The sequence below is a fragment of the Euleptes europaea genome, chromosome 13, assembly GCF_029931775.1.
Source record: "Euleptes europaea isolate rEulEur1 chromosome 13, rEulEur1.hap1, whole genome shotgun sequence".
Lineage (NCBI taxonomy): Eukaryota > Metazoa > Chordata > Lepidosauria > Squamata > Sphaerodactylidae > Euleptes > Euleptes europaea.
In genome coordinates, this window is record NC_079324.1 from 62969388 (window position 1) to 62985383 (window position 15996).

Here is a 15996-nt window from a genome sequence, read left to right on the forward strand (position 1 = left end):
CCAAAACTCCACACTGGCGGGTTTGCATTATTCATGGCAGATGGAAGAGCCGGGAGGCACCCTTGTGCAGCTAGACTTCTGCACACTTGGAAGGGAGGTGTGGGGGGTGAACCGCAAAAATTGGAATCCGAAAGCAGAAGTATCTTCCAGGCTTCTGTTGCATCACAATGACTGACATAACCAGTAGGCAAACCTGCTTGGAGTCGGTCTGTGCCCCTCCGGGCCCCACGGCACACAAAGCTTTCTGTGGAGTCAGACCCATGGGTGGGGTTGCCAACCTCCAAGGTACTAGCTGGAGATTCCTGCTCTTACAACTGATCTCCAGCCAACAGAGATCAGTTCCCCCATGCCGCCAGGGAATTCCCAGAAGGGAAAGCCCATGCTGGCGTGGGGGCAGCGTTCCCGGGGCATTCCAAGGGGTGAAGCTGACATTAGAGCCAGCTTGGTGTAGTGGTTAAGAGCTGTGGTTTGGAGCGGTGGAGTCTGATCTAGAGAACCGGGTTTGATTCCCCACTCCTCCACATGAGCAGCGGAGGCTAATCTGGTGGACTGGATTTGTTTCCCCACTCCTCCACATGAAGCCAGCTGGGTGACCTTGGGCCAGTCACAGCTCTGATAGAGCTCTCTCAGCCCCACCTACCTCACAGGGTGTCTGTTGAGGGGAAGGGAAAGGGAAGGTGATTCTAAGCCAGATTGAGTCTCCCTTAAGTGGCAGAGAAAGTCGGCATATAAAAACCTCCTCCTCTGCTTCTTCTCCTTCTCCTCCTCTTTTGACCCAGGAACTCTTCCTCAAGCTGCGGCGTTGCTATGCCACTTTTTTCGCTGGTGTAGCCTTGCTTTGCTGTATGGGGGCATTTTCGCTTTTTTATTTTAAAATTTTTTTTTTCTGGGAAGCTTCTGAGGAGGCGGCGCAGCTGTGCCTCTCCCAGTCGCCGTGGATCTATCCCCTCTTCAGGAATGTGCTGCGGGTGCGGCTTTAAGATCTGCTGCTGAGCCTCTCTCTTTCTCTTTTTCTCTCTTTCGTTCTTCCTCCCTGTCTCTCGGCAGCCACTTTGGGATCTTTGGAATTCAGCCTCTTGTACAGCCCGGAGAACAGCTCTTTGCACTGCACCATCATCAAGGCGAAAGTAAGTTTGGCTCTTCCAGGTGTGGCCAGCTCCGGAAAGAGGAGATCTCTCGCGGGATGGAAACATCCTCTGGCCCTCAGCCATGATCCAAGAGGGTTCTTCTCACCTGATTTTTCTTGGGCTGCCTTATTTTTGCTGGTGCTGGTGATTCTGTTTTATGCCATTTTTGCTGGTGCTGGTGATTCTGTTTTATGCCATTTTTGCTGGTGCTGGTGATTCTGTTTTATGCCATGTTTTTAATGCACAAAGAACACTGGAAAATGTATTCCTCCTCAGCCTGACTCAGCCTCATATGGAGTTCCTTCTGATTTTAAAGAGCCAGTGTGGTGTAGCGGTTAGAGTGTCGGACTACGATCTGGGAGTCCCGGGTTCGAATCCCCACTCTGCCATAGAAGTTTGCTAGGTGACCTTGGGCCGGTGACACACTCTCAGCCTAGCCTACCTCATGGGGTTGTTGAGAGGATAAAATGGAGGAGAGGAGAACGATGTAAGCAGCTTTGGGTCCCCACTGGGGAGAAAGGCATAAATGAAGTCAAAACAAAACATGCAGTTCAATTCTGCAGTTTGGCTGATGTATTTTTTGGATGTATTTTGCTGCAGTTCTTCTTATTTTTCCCTGCTCATTTTATGTTTGGTAAATTTACATTTTTGTGGTTTTAATTTTAATTCGTTCTGTTTGCTGCTAGCTGCTGCAGGAAACAGTTTCTTGGGTGGGGTGGGATGGGGGAGGTAAGACAGCAGTGTTTAAAATCCATCCATGGACACCTGGGAACGGGCACAAATCCAAGTGTGGAAAAGAAGGCCTGGCCTTGCAGTTGAAGGAGAAAGCGGGATATGTTTTAGGGGTATTCTCCAGGCGAACAGGTTTGAACAGGGCCCCTGGGGGCACCTAATGTGCCCCCCATAGAGTACTTCCCAGTATCCTTTGCAACATGCAAGCATTTCCTGGGCTTCTCAGTGGAGATGTCCATGTAGAAAAGGGTTTTTCAGGACAGCTGAATTTTGAAAGGTACTGCTGTGAAATCTTCAAAAAATGTTGAAAAATCAATTTTTGGAACGTGTCCTGAGTCAGCCATCGCCAGGATGGTTAAATTCTACCTCTCCTGCCCTTTTCTTTGAGGAATGACTGACGTGTTCTGATTTTATTCCTGCCCAGGGACTGAAGCCGATGGACTCTAACGGGCTGGCTGATCCTTACGTCAAGCTGCATCTTTTGCCGGGCGCCAGCAAGGTAACGGGGACGGTTCAGTGTCTTTGGCTGGGCGCTGTTAATGCCCCCCTCCCCCGGTCTTTCCACTCTCACTCAGGTCTCCAGACCCCTCACCATCTTTGTTGCCCTCCTCTGGACACGTTCCAGCTTACCTACATCTTTCTTAAATTGTGGTGCCCCAAACTGAACATAATACTCTAGGTGAGGTCTAACTAGAGCAGCGTAAAGCAGGTTGAGCTTCCCCGCCCCACCCTTTTCCAACCCCCTCCTCAAAACAGCATGCAGGGGGAAACAAAAGATTGGCTTCTCTCACAGCCAATCACAAAGCAGTGTGTAAAGAGGAGGGGATTCAAGTGCTTCCTGCTACCTCGGAGCTCTTTCTGAGCAAAAGAAAGGCTTTTTAAAAACGAGGCTTGGATTTCTCCCCCCCCCCCTTTCCTTTTAGATGGCTCCATTTTTTTTTTTTTGGTTCTTAAAATGCTTTTTTATGCGGCAGTTGGGTCTGGGGGGAAGGAAATCTTCTCTCACGTGGAGCACTGCGAAGTTAGCCAATGACAGAGCAGCATTTAAAGAGGTGGGACTTGATCTGCGCTTGGGAGACTGCTTGGTGGTGTTGTGGTTAAGAGCGGTGGTTTGGAGCGGAGGAGACTGATCTGGAGAGCCTGGTTTGATTCCCCACTCCTCCACATGAGCAGCGGAGGCTAATCTGGTGAACTGGGTTGGATTCCCCGCTCCTATACATGAAGCCAGCTGGGTACCCTTGGGCTAGTCACACTCTCTCAGCCCCACCTCCCTCACAGGATGTCTGTTGTGGGGAGGGGAAGGCGATTGTAAGCCAGTTTGAGTCTCCCTTAAGTGGTAGAGAAAGTCGGCGTATAAAAACCAACTCTTCTTCTTCTTTTCTATATTCATGGTTTGATTAGCACACAGTTTCGTCCCTGATCATTCAAGCCAATGCATACAGTTTCCCCCAATCCGGGTTACTTTAATGTGCGATGAACCCAGGTCCAAGCAGGGAGAACCAGCCCGTGCATAAAAGACCTCTATGTTCAGAAAAAGTATCTCTGAATACTAGTGCTGGAGGGGGCAACCTCTTTTGGCTTCTTTGCCCCCTCCCTCCCTGTAGTTTTTCGGGGGACATCGGGTTGGTGACTGTTGGAAGCAGAATGCTGGACTAGATGGACCTTTGCTCTGATCCAGAAAGGCTTTTCTCTGTTCTCCAGCAACAGGAGATGGGCTTTGACTTTTTGCCTTGGAGTGGGAGCTCCTGAACGCTTCTCGCTGGCCACTTTGCCAGACAGAGCGCTGGACTAGATGGGTCTTAGGGTGGGCCGTCTGCAGCTGTCAGGGACCCGTGGCTTTTCACCAGGGAGGGGGGCAAAGGAAGGCTGCGGGTGCGAAAACTAACAGCTGCATTTTGGACCTGTGGGCATTTAGGTTGAAGTTGCAAAGAAAGTCAACTGAAAACTTAAAAAAAAAAATTAAAAGCATTAGCAGTGACTAAATGGGGAATGTCCTGACCTGCATGGCCCAGGCTAGCCCAGTTCCATCAGATCTCAAAAGCTAAGCAGGGTCAGCCCTGGCTAGTATTTGGATGGGAGACCAGCAAGGAAGTCCGTGGTCACTACTTAGAGGCAGGCAATGGCAAAGCCACCTCCGAACTGTCTCTTGCCTTGGAAACCCTACAGGGTTGCCATAACTTTGCTGTGACTTGACAGCACTTAGCACCACCTTCCAAATGGGGAATTGGCCCCCTAGAGCAAGCATGGCAGAAACGTTCTTCCCTGGGTTCAAGATAAAACCCTGAAGGTTATCTTGTGATTTTCTGAAGCCCAGGAACTCACAGTCAACCAGCCAAATGAACCAACCATGCTGCATCCTTGAAGCAAGTTAAACGACCTCAAACTGGTTTAACGTCAGCTGTCAAATCGTATCCCCAACAAAGCAGCTTGATGGCTTGAAAGCTTCTTTTGCCAAGATCTTTTCAGATCCTTGCAGGAGGTGTGCGAATGTACTTTTCTCTCTGTTTTAACGGCTCTGTTTCCATTGGCAGTCCAACAAACTGAGGACCAAGACCCTGAGGAACACCCGGAACCCCGTATGGAACGAGACGCTAGTGTATCACGGCATCACAGAGGAAGACATGCAACGGAAAACACTAAGGCATGCAAAGGGTTTGGTGGAAGGAATGGTGGGGTGGGGGTACGTGATGGGTTCTTCTTTGGTTTGAGTCCAGGAGCACCTACAAGATTTTCGAGGTATGAGCTTTCAAGAGTCAAAGCCGATAATACTCATAATACTAGAACATGGGGTCATCTGCTGAAGCTGGAGGGTGAATGATTCCAAACAGATAAAAGGAAGTATTTCTTCACACAACGCATGGTGAAATGGTGGAACTCCCTGCCCCGGAATGTGGTGATGGCTGCCAACTTGGAAGGCTTTAAGAGGGGAATGGGCCTGTTCATGGAGGAGAGGGGTATTCATGGCTACTGGTCAAAATGGGTACTAGTCCTGATGCATACATATTATCTCCAGTATCAGAGGAGTATGCCAAATATATTAGGTGCTGTGGAACACAGGCAGGACAATGCTGCTGCAGCCGTCTTGTTTGTGGGCTTCCTAGAGGCACCTGGTTGGCCCCTGTGTGAACAGACTGCTGGACTTGATGGGCTTGGGTCTGATCCAGCATGGCCTTTCTTATGTGCTTATGTTCTAAAGATTTTCCACTGCAGAGCCTGTGAAACCAGCTAGCCTCTGACTCAGGGTCCTTTTTTTTGTTTTTGCGATGTCTGATTTCCTTGTTCCTCACAGGATTTCAGTGTGTGACGAGGACAAATTTGGCCACAATGAATTCATCGGTGAGTCAAGGCTGGCTCTGAAGAAGGTGAAGCCCAACCAGAAGAAGAACCTCAGCATCTGTCTGGAAAGAGTCATACCGGTACATGTTCTTCTTTGCCATTATTGCACTGTCGAGACAAGTGTATGGGGGCTGGATCCCATGGGCCAAGGGTGAAGCATCCCCACAGCACAAGGGATGCCTCTTCCAGATGGCATAAACCCATAGGGTCACATCCTGAAGGTGCTTTGCAGCAGATTCAGAATTGGAAGAATTTCTCTGAGGGGACAAGCTGTGGCTCAGTGGTAGAGCATCTGCTTCACATGCAGAAGGTCCCAGGTTCAATCCCCAGCATCTCCAGTTAAATGTCATGCATGCCAGAAAAGTTGGGTCCTCCTGGGTAGGAATGCTGGGCAGGAAAATACAGCCTAAGGATGGTCATGCTTTTACACACACACAAATACACGCCTTTACTGGCCTATAAAAAGAGGAACATACATTTAGATAAATCTGAGTACAAATAAATAAAATTGGATAAAACAATCCCAAATCAGCCATAAAGGAATACTACATACCATTCACGATATCTGATTGCTAACTGCAAAAACCTTGTAACTGATTCAATTATTTTTGTGTTTTGTGTGATCATAAGATAGGATGTCCTGATTTCATCAGAAAGCCACTCCCTGTTCATAAACAGTGGGTCAGTGAATTGGGATTGGCTACAAGCATAGAAGGAACAATTAAAAAGGACATGCATCATGTTTTATACAAATATCTTCAGGTATTTCTTATGGCTGAAATTAATTAATTGGTTAGGTTAATTGATGCCAAAAAAGGAAAAGAGTTAGAATTTGACAGCGTTATTCTTGAGAAATTAATTGCAGTGGAAAGGTTCAGAACACAGGGAACTCTCTAATCTCCCTAATGAAGCTTTTACAGCAAAACGCATAAGGGCTTTGTAAAATAATAAAGCTGTCACCTAGCATCGCTGTTCCTTTTCCTGCTTGCTGGCAGGTTGCTTGGTGTAGCTCTGCCAGTCAGAGTAGACAATACTGACCTTGATAGACCAATGGTCCGATTGAGTATAAGGCAGCTTCATGTGTGGTCATGCATGCATTTTTGCACAATAGAAATATTTGGGCCTTTTGAAATGCATGCAGTTTTTTAAGGAGGTGGGTAATAGAGAAAGCCGTGGGAGAAAGGGCACAGGGTCCCTTTGGACCAGGCTCGCCAGACTTCTTAAGTTGCCTTCTGCACATGATTAAAGGTAGCTTTTTTTATTCTCCCTTCCAATCTAATTCTAACCTCCAGATGAAGCGTGCAGGGACGACTGGCTCCTCACGAGGAATGGCCTTGTATGAAGATGAGGTAAGATGTTGTGTCTTCATTGCAGAAGGATGTTGCTGGGCTGCCCAGGCCAGGAGTTGAAGCAAAGTAAATTGGAGTCAAGGTTTAGTGCTTTGCACGAATTGATGTTTTAGGTTCATGATATGTAGCAGATTGTTGCCCACCCCTGGCATTGGCCTGGACCTGCCTGGAAGTGGGCATGCATAAACCTGGCCTCCAAACCTTCTGAGATTGCCTAGAGCCCCTTGACTTCCTCTCTTTGGCCCCTCCTTATTCCTGGCCAATACCTCTTTTCTACTCCTCCTTGGGTGTCTTGGCCTACTGCCTCAGGCACCCCTTTTCCCTAGGCCTTGCTTCCTTCCCCAGCCCTTTGGTGACATCACAGCAGTTCAGCCAATCACTGCTCGAGTCATCATTGACTCACTGTGTAATCCATCTTTAGTCCCAGTGAGAAAGGCAGACTATAATAATAATAATAAATATGTAATTACAAGGTGGTTTATAGTGCTATAAAGAGAAGGAGAAGAAGAGTTGGTTTTTATATGCCGACTTTCTCTACCTCTTAAGGAAGAATCAAACTGGCATACAATCTCCTTCCCTTCCCCACAACAGACACCCTGTGAGGTAGGTGGGGCTGAGAGAGCTCTAAGAGAACTGTGACTAGCCCAAAGTCACCCAGCAGGCTTCATGTGGAGGAGTGGGGAATTGAACCTGGTTCTCCAGATTAGAGTTCACCGCTCCAAACCACTGCTCTTAACCACTGCGCCATGCTGGCTCTCCTGTGATTCCTTCCTGTGATTCCTTCACACGCTCTGAAGAGCAGGTTAAAATCAAAGAATTGCACTTTCTAAATCAGGGTAGTGATGAGCCCAAGTCACTGTTCCTCATCTTAGAGGACTGAGGGGACCAAAGCAGGGCAAAGTCCTCCCCAACTCAGATGATCTGGTGGAAGGATTAAGCCTCCCCATCAGGTCCACACGTGCCTGAGATGTTATTTTTAAAGATGCTGGAAAGATCCAGTCTAGGCTCTCTTCTCCTCTCCTTTAGCCCTAAGGACTTTGCAGCAGCACAGTTTACAGAGAAATCTACAGTTCATTGAATTGTGGTGGGAATGGAAGCTCACTGGATGCAGAGAGGATTGAGGATGACCGGAGGGATCTTGCGGTGCAAATCTCTCTCTCCCCTCCCCTGCAGTTGTTTTCTTGTGCAGGCCACCCTCCAGCGGTCAGATTTCTACTCCATCACCTTTTTGGACAGCTTTCCCCAAACACCAGTCAGAACCTGCAGGGAAAAGTCATAACTTGCACATGTATGAAGCGGCCGCTGCCGTTCAGCCACCAAGAATGGAGCATGCCCACTGTTCCCGGCAGGATGCTGTTTGAGGGATTTGTGTGTGTGAGGGAGGTTCCATTGCAAATCACCAGGTCACGCCATGACTCAAGCCATGATGGGATTTGCACAAGGGAAGCAGACCCTAGCGGCTTCAGAACGAGGAGAGGGAAAATGAATCAGGCCACAAGGATACCTTTTCCAAAGACCCTTCAGTAAAGAGAGAAACACGAGGGAGGCTTATGAAACCATGAATGGTATGGTGGATAGAGAGAATTTTCCCTGCCTTGCTTGTAACCCATAGTCAGTAAGTGCAACACATCAGTATATCTAAATTTGGAACTCACTGCCACAGGTTATGGTGATAGTCACTGTCTTTAAAGGGGGATTACACAAATTCATAGGAGCCCCGTGGCGCAGAGTGGTAAGCTGCACTACTGCAGTCTGAGCTCTGCTCACAGCCTGAGTTCGATCCCGACAGAAGTCGGTTTCAGGTAGCCGGCTCAAGGTTGACTCAGCCTTCTGGCCTTCCGAGGTCAGTAAAATGAGTACCCAGCTTGCTGGGGGTAAAGTGTAGACTACTGGGGAAGGCACTGGCAAACCACCCCGTAAACAAAGTCTGCGTAGGAAACGCCGAGATGTGACGTCACCCCATGGGTCAGGAATGACTCGGTGCTTGCACAGGGGACTTTTACCTTTACTTTTTACACAAATTCATGGCAGTTGGGTGTACTGGCTATTATTAGTGAAGGCAGCAAAATTGAGCTACCTCAGTGCCAGATATGTGGGGGGTGGGGGTGGGGAAATAGCAGGGGCAGACTGTTGCTTTCCTGCTGTTCTTGTGAGCATACTGGAAACATTTATTTTATCCACTTTATTCATACTCGACCTTTCTCTCTGGGACGCAATCTGGTTGGCCACTGTGGGAAAGGGTGCTGGACTCGACAGTGTCTGGCTCTGATCCAGCAGCGTTTATATCCCTGAACAGAATTTGAATCGTGTGCATGTTTGTATGTTTAAAGTAACTTTGGGCACTGACGGACTGGCAGAGGACCAGCTCTGTGTGCCAGGCCCACCATGTTTGGCAGGGATTAGGACTGCACTCTCCTGCCCAATCCAGTGTTTACCTAATTCTGAAGAAGACCCATCAGAACGCATGGCCGAGTTGGATTGGCCCATTAACTTGCCGGGATCGGGAACATGCTGAGCTGATCCTGCAGAGGTCACTCAGATCAGCTTCTTCCAAGGAGCAGAGCAGCCTAGAAGAAGAAGAGTTGGTTTTTATATGCCGACTTTCTCTACCACTTAAGGAAGAGAGGGTATTCATGGCTATTAGTCAAAATAGATACTAGTCATGATGCATACCTATTCTCTCCAGGATTAGAGGAGCATGCCGAATATATTAGGTGCTGTGGAACACAGGCAGGATAATGCTGCTGCAGTCGTGTTGTTTGGGGGTTCCTAGAGGCACCTGGTTGGCCACTGTGTGAACAGACTGCTGGACTTGATGGGCCTGGGTCTGATCCAGCAGGGCTTTTCTTACGTTCTTATGAAGAATCAAACCAGCTTACAATCACCTTCCCTTCCCCTCCCCACAACAGACACCCTGTGAGGTGGGTGAGTCTGAGAGAGCTGTGACTAGCCCAAGGTCACCCAGCTGGCTTCGTGTGGAGTGGGGAAACCAACCCAGTTCACCAGATTAGCCTCCGCCGCTCATGTGGAGGATTGGGGAATCAAACCCGGTTCTCCAGAATAGAGTCCACCACTCCTAACCACTGCTCTTAACCACTACACCACACTGGCCTGTGCCTGCCGGTGCTGCTGCTGGTAGAGTCCAAGTCAAGAGGTTTCCTCTGCAGGGCTGCCAGCCCTGCTGGGGCTCAGCTCAGCATGCTCCCGGGCCATTTGAAGATCCCCATCGCATAGATGCTCAGCAGTCGTGTCATTGCTGAATGTGGCTTCAGTGACCTTGGAAAGCAGAGGCTTTTTCTTTCTCCTCCCCACCTTTCTACTCCCTGCAGATGGATCCGGGGAACAACGTGGAGGAGCGGGGGAAGATCTTGGTGTCCCTCATGTACAGTACCCAGAAAGGAGGGCTCATTGTGGGCATTGTGCGCTGTGTCCACTTAGCAGCTATGGATGCCAATGGCTACTCAGACCCGTTTGTTAAAATGTAAGCTGTGCTTTCATCTCTTGGGCTACCAAGTGATGGGGGGGGGAACCCATCTGGTTAAAGCTGGAATTATCCCTCGAGGGTCCAGAAATTCTCTAGGTTTGCACATTGGCTATGAAGTACCTACACACACACACACCCAATCACTCTTTCCCCAAATGTTTCTGAACAAGGAAAAGGGTTGAAATTGCATCCTGTCATTCTCAGTTTCTTGAAGCCCGACATGGGGAAGAAAGCCAAGCAGAAGACGCAGATCAAGAAGAAGACTTTGAACCCCGAGTTTAATGAGGTGAGGCTGGGCAGGGTGGGGGCCTTTCTCTCCTCATCAGATTTTCTTAGACCCAGTTACTAATAGACCCCAACTGAAGAGAAAAACCAAACAACTGACTGGGATGGTGCAGCCCACCATTATTCCCTCACCCCCCAAAAAATGTTGCTTTTCTAAAAGCAAAACTCTGGAATGCAGCCTCTTTGTTTGCATGTTCCTGTGAGGCAGGCAAATCCTCTGGAGCTGACATTTTTTGCATTTTCAATTTGGTTACCTTTCCTTTGTGAATATCCCTTTGTTTCAAGAGTATGAACCAAACATCTTGAAAGAAACCTGGAACCTTCCTCTTCTGAACGAGCAGAAGGAAGTCATAGCTAAGTCCCACTGTAACCAACGCCTTCTGAGCAGGGCCTTCTTGGCTGGTGCCCTGCTATGGTGCAATACCGTCCCCCAGAAGGCCTCTTTGGCTCTGATAACTTTTCTTTAAGTTCTGCCAAGCTGTGCCTGTCGCCTTTGCCCCCAGAATTTGGGTGCTTGAGGTGGTCATTGGTTAATGCGAGGGGTTGTTCATTTGCTTTTGACTTGCTTGTTAATTTTGCATGCTCATTTAAAAAGCCAATTAGTGAGTTAATGAGCAAATGTTGTGTTTCACAGGAGTTTTTCTATGATATCAAGCACAGCGACCTCGCCAAGAAACAGCTCGATATCTCGGTTTGGGATTATGACATTGGCAAGTCCAACGATTACATTGGTAAGGATTGAAAACCGTTAGTGGCAGGAATGACTGCCAAGGTGGAACGTAAAGCCCAGGCCTGCCTGCCTTGGTGATCAGGGGGAAGGGATGTGGCTCAGTGGTAGAGCATCTGCTTGGCACACAGAAGGTCCCAGGTTCAATCCCCGGCATCTCCAGTTAAAGGGACTAGGCAAGTAGGTGATGTGAAAGACCCCTGCCTGAGACCCTGGAGAGCCGCTGCCGGTCTGAGTAGGCAATACTGACTTTGATGGACCAAGGGTCTGATTCAGTAGCAGGCAGCTTCACGTGTTCATATGAGGTGACATTTCGGGGAGGGGCTGTGGCTCAGTGGTAGAGCATCTGCTTGGCATGCAGAAGGCCCCAGGTTCAATCCCCGGCATCTCCAGTTAAAGAGACTAAGCAAGTAGGTGATGTGAAAGATCCCTGCCTGAGACCCTGGAGAACTGCTGCCGGTCTGAGTAGACAATACTCAGTATAAGACAGCTTCATGTGTTCATGTGAACTGAAGTTTTGTCTCTAGGAAAATCAAAATCCAACAGATGCCCTCCCTTAGCGCAAGGAGCTGTCCTCTGTTGCAAGAGCTGCTTTCCCCCCCTTCCTTATACTCCACCTGTCTCCCCAGTGGGGAACACAAAGCAGTTTACATCATTCTCTTTTCCATTTTGTCCTCACAACAACCCTGTGCAGTAGGTTAGACTGAGACTGTGTGACTGGCCCAGTGTCATCCAGCAAGGGGTGTAGTGGTTAGAGCATTGGACTAGGACATGGGATGACTGGGTTCGAATCTCTTGTTTGACTATGAAAGCCTTCCAGGAGACCTTGGGCCTGTCACAATCTCTCAGCCTAACCTACCCTCCTCACAAGGTTGTTGTTGTGAGAATTAAGTGGAGGAAGGGGGGCAATGCAAAAGCCGTTTTGAGTTCCCAATCGGGGAGAAAAGCAGGATTCAAATAAAAAACAAGCATAAAATACAGCAGTTTCCATGCCAGAGCAGGGATTCAAACCTGGTCTCACATGAACACATGAAGCTGCCTTATACTGAATCAAACCCTTGGTCCATCAAAGACAGTATTGTCTGCTCAGACCAGCAGCGGCTCTCCAGGGTGTCAGGCAGGGGTCTTTCACATCACCTACTTGCCTAGTCCTTTTAACTGGAGATGCCAGGGATTGAACCTGGGACCTTCTGCATGCTGAGCAGAGGCTTTACCACTGAGCCACAGCCCCTCTCCCAGATCTCATCTGACACTCTAACCCAGGGGTGTCAAACCCATTTGTTACGAGGGCCGGATATGACATAAATATCACTTGGTGGGGCCCTGCCATGTGAACCAGAAAATGTAATTCCAGGTACTGGAGAAAAAAACTTTATAGAAGACACAGGCAAAGCCAATTAATGATATTATTTTTTACTTTATTTTTTACTTAAAATGCAAACATGCTTAAAACAATAACACTCTTACAGTGTTTTCTTTTATTTAACAGTCTTTGATCATTGACCCCTCAGGACTGGGAGGGTGGCTGCCTCAAAGGCTGGATAAGAGCTCCGGCCCCCAGGCTGCATGTTTGACACCTTCTACAAACTTAGATACGTTATTTTCTCTAATCAAAGCAGTCAGTTTGGCCATGTTCGCTAATTCTAGCATCTTGACAAGCCCTTCTTCTACTCTAGGTATATATGGATCTTTCCATTTTTGTGGCTAGTAAAATCATTTTGGAGGATCCCCCCCATTGTCAAAATATGTGCCCTATTCTCAGGTCTCTTTCCCAGGAGATGATTAAATTGCTTCTGAAACTCCCCGTCCTGGTGTGAGGATGTTATGAATGTGCTGATATCAGCTGCTCTTGTTTCTTTTTCATATGTTGTAGTCCTCATTGGTTTCTGGGCCGTTATTGACCATTCTTTTGTTTGTTTCGGCCTGTTTTTGTATGGTTTCAGTATCAGTTTGACATTCTCATCATTTGATGCAGTCTGCACACCGTTTCTCTATGTTACACAGTTTGCATGCAACTGACCCAAAAATAGCGTTGGAAAGTGGGGAAAATTTGGGAGAGAGAAACCAAGAAATAACGACTCTCAGGTTCTTTTCTCACAAGGGAGAAACAAAATTAAAACGGGGATATTAAACTGACCCAGATGAGCTGTAGCTCAGTGGCAGAGCATCTGTTTGGCATGCGGAAGGTCCCAGGTTCAATCCCCGGCATCTCCAGTTAAAGGGACCGGGCAAGTAGGTGATGTGAAAGACCCCTGCCTGAAGTTAAGCAGGGTCTCAGAAGCTAAGCAGGGTCGGCCCTGTTTAGTACTTGGATGGGAGACCACTGAGGAAGTCCAGGGCCCCACAATTTAAGAAAGATGTAGACAAGCTGATACGTGTCCAGAGGAGGGCAACAAAGATGGTGAGGGGTCTGGAGACCAGGTCCTATGAGGAGAGGTTGAAGGAGCTGGGTATGTTTACTCTGAAGAGGAGAAGACTGAGAGGGGATATGATAACCATCTTCAAGTACTTGAAGGGCTGTCTTATAGAGGATGGTGCCAGGTTGTTTTCTGTTGCCCCAGAAGGTCGGACCAGAACCAACGGGTTGAAATTAAATCAAACGTGTTTCCCTCTAGACATTAGGAAGAATTTTCTAATAGTCAGAGCGGTTCCTCAGTGGAATGAGGCTCCCTGGGGAGGTGGTAAGCTCTCCTTCCCTGGAGGTTTTTAAGCAGAGGTTAGATGGCCATCTGTCAGCAATGCTGATTCTGTGACCTTAGGCAGATTATGAGAGGGAGGGCATCTTGCCCATCTTCTGGGCATGTAGGGGTCACTGGGGGTGTGAGGGGGAGGTAGTTGTGAGTTTCCTGCATTGTGCAGGGGGTTGGACTAGATGACCCTGGTGGTCCCTTCCAACTCTATGATTCTATGCTATGCAGAGGCAGGCAATGGCAAACCACCTCTGAACTTCTCTTGCCTTGAAAAGGTATGGGGGTCACCCTAAGTCATCTGAAACTTGACGAAAAGGACTATGAGGTATTTTGGGGGTTGAATAATTTTATGATTTATGCAAAATATGCTCAAAGACTGGTGCGTAGCCTTGCTTGTCACTCCCAAAGTTAGGCTGGGATGCTGAAAAAACTCAGTGGGATCCAATATGTTGGTGGATGTCATAAGGAGTGGAGGTTGTGCAGCGGCCAGAAAGAGGTGTGTGTGAAGCCAGCAAAGAAATGAGATTTGTACTGGTGGAGGACGTGTGATCAGGTGGGTGTGTGCAGTATCCAGTTTTGGAGGAGGCACTACAGGGCAGATGGTCAGGATGACTCATAGAGTGTCGGAGGACTGCGTGCTGGTTTAGCTGCTGCAAACAAACACAACATGCTGTGTACAGTTCTGGTCACCACACCTAAAAAAGGATATTGCAGAGCCTGAGAAGGTGCAGAAAAGAGCAACCAAAACGATCAGGGGACTAGAGCAACTGTCCTATGAGGTGTGGTTGAAACGCTTAGGGCTGTTTAGCTTGGAAAGAAGGCGGTTAAGGGGAGACATGATAGAGGTCTATAAAATGATGCATGGTATGGAGAGAGTGGACAGGGAGAAGCTTTTCTCCCTCTTTCATAATACTAGAACGCGGGGTCATCTACTGATGCTGGAGGGTGAGAGATTCAAAACAGAGAAAAGGAAGCATTTATTCACACAAGGCTTAGTTAAATTGTGGAACTCCCTGCCCCAGGATGTGGAAGGCTTTAAGAGGGGAGTGGACATGTTCGTGAAGGAGAGGGCTATCTATGGTTACTAGTCAAAATGGATACTGGTCATGATGCATACCTATTCTCTCCAGGATCAGAGGAGCATCCCTATCATATTTGGCGCTTTGGAACACAGGCAGGATGGTGCTGCTGCCGTCGTCTTGTTTGTGGGCTTCCTAGAGGCACCTGGTTGGCCACTGTGTGAACAGACTGCTGGACCTTGGTCTGATCTAGCATGGCCTTTCTTATGTTCTTAACAAACCTTCTGGATTGCTCCCCCCCACTTCTCTGTATCTGAGTGCCAGGAGGCAGCATCAGGAGAAGTCCTCACTTGGAACCTGTGTTGAACCTCCAGAGAAACTGGTTGGCCGCTGTGTGAGACAGAACGCTGGACTAGGTGAACCACTGGTCTTATCCAGCAGGGCTCTTCTTTTGTGCTTATGTTCTCTGTCTCTCTCTCTCTCTCTTTCTCTCTCTCTCAGGCGGGTGCCAGCTGGGCATCACAGCCAAAGGCGAACGCTTGAAACACTGGTATGAGTGTCTGAAGAACAAGGATAAGAAAATAGAGCGCTGGCACGCCTTACAGAACGAGAACCACGTATCCAGCGATTAGAAGGCTCCCCTCGCACCCACCCTCCTCCGCCAACCCCACAGTAGATTTCCGACATCTCGTCTTCCAACACGTTTGTGTTCTTTTCACTCTTGGGGAAAGAGACCCCCGTGATCTCCTTCCCGGAGGTGGCCTCTCTCCTTCACCGTTCTCATGCCAAGGATAACCCTGGTTCTATTTTCCTTTGTATGGTGATCCATTTTTACTGCCCCGCTCCCCCCAGGTGCGTTGATGTACAGATTTTCAAGCAATAGCCCAGCACTGACCGTTTTTACTTTGGCCTCTCTGCTTTTTTTGGCAGCTAAACGCCAGTCCCTGTCCTGCTTTCCCCCCCTTTAAATGACCTCGAACCCGCCTTTCTCTTTCCTCCCGTTTCGATTTCTGCATGTGGAACATTTTCTTGCTCCACTCATTCCCTCCTCCCTTGCCCCCCCTGTATAAAACGAAATACTTTTAGCATTGCTATTGGGAAATGCACGGCTACAGTCCTTTAATCTGGCTGCTTTGAGCATGGAGGCAGCAGCGAAAACCCAGCAAGCGCGGGACAGCTCGAGCTTCTCCAGGCTCAAGCTTTCACAAGAGAGCAGCTCTGCCTGGGTGCTGATCCGTAACCCAGCG

The 15996-nt window shown here is 48.4% G+C and overlaps 1 protein-coding gene and 1 non-coding gene across 2 annotated transcripts in view; both read left to right on the forward strand.

The window, feature by feature from the left end:
- The window catches only part of RPH3A (rabphilin 3A), a 53477-nt gene extending 38039 nt beyond the window's left edge, over positions 1-15438 (forward strand). The window contains exons 10-18 of the mRNA XM_056859109.1: positions 1048-1127; positions 2284-2358; positions 4391-4500; positions 5149-5275; positions 6488-6544; positions 9874-10025; positions 10233-10314; positions 10948-11044; positions 15251-15438. Coding sequence (XP_056715087.1) covers positions 1048-1127; positions 2284-2358; positions 4391-4500; positions 5149-5275; positions 6488-6544; positions 9874-10025; positions 10233-10314; positions 10948-11044; positions 15251-15381 — 911 coding nt within the window. The 3' untranslated portion in view covers positions 15382-15438. The remainder of the gene's footprint in view (positions 1-1047; positions 1128-2283; positions 2359-4390; positions 4501-5148; positions 5276-6487; positions 6545-9873; positions 10026-10232; positions 10315-10947; positions 11045-15250) is intronic.
- On the forward strand, positions 5465-5533 carry TRNAV-CAC (transfer RNA valine (anticodon CAC)). Its single transcript has one exon. It is a non-coding gene; the product is annotated as a tRNA-Val (tRNA).
- Positions 15439-15996: the final 558 nt, after the last annotated feature.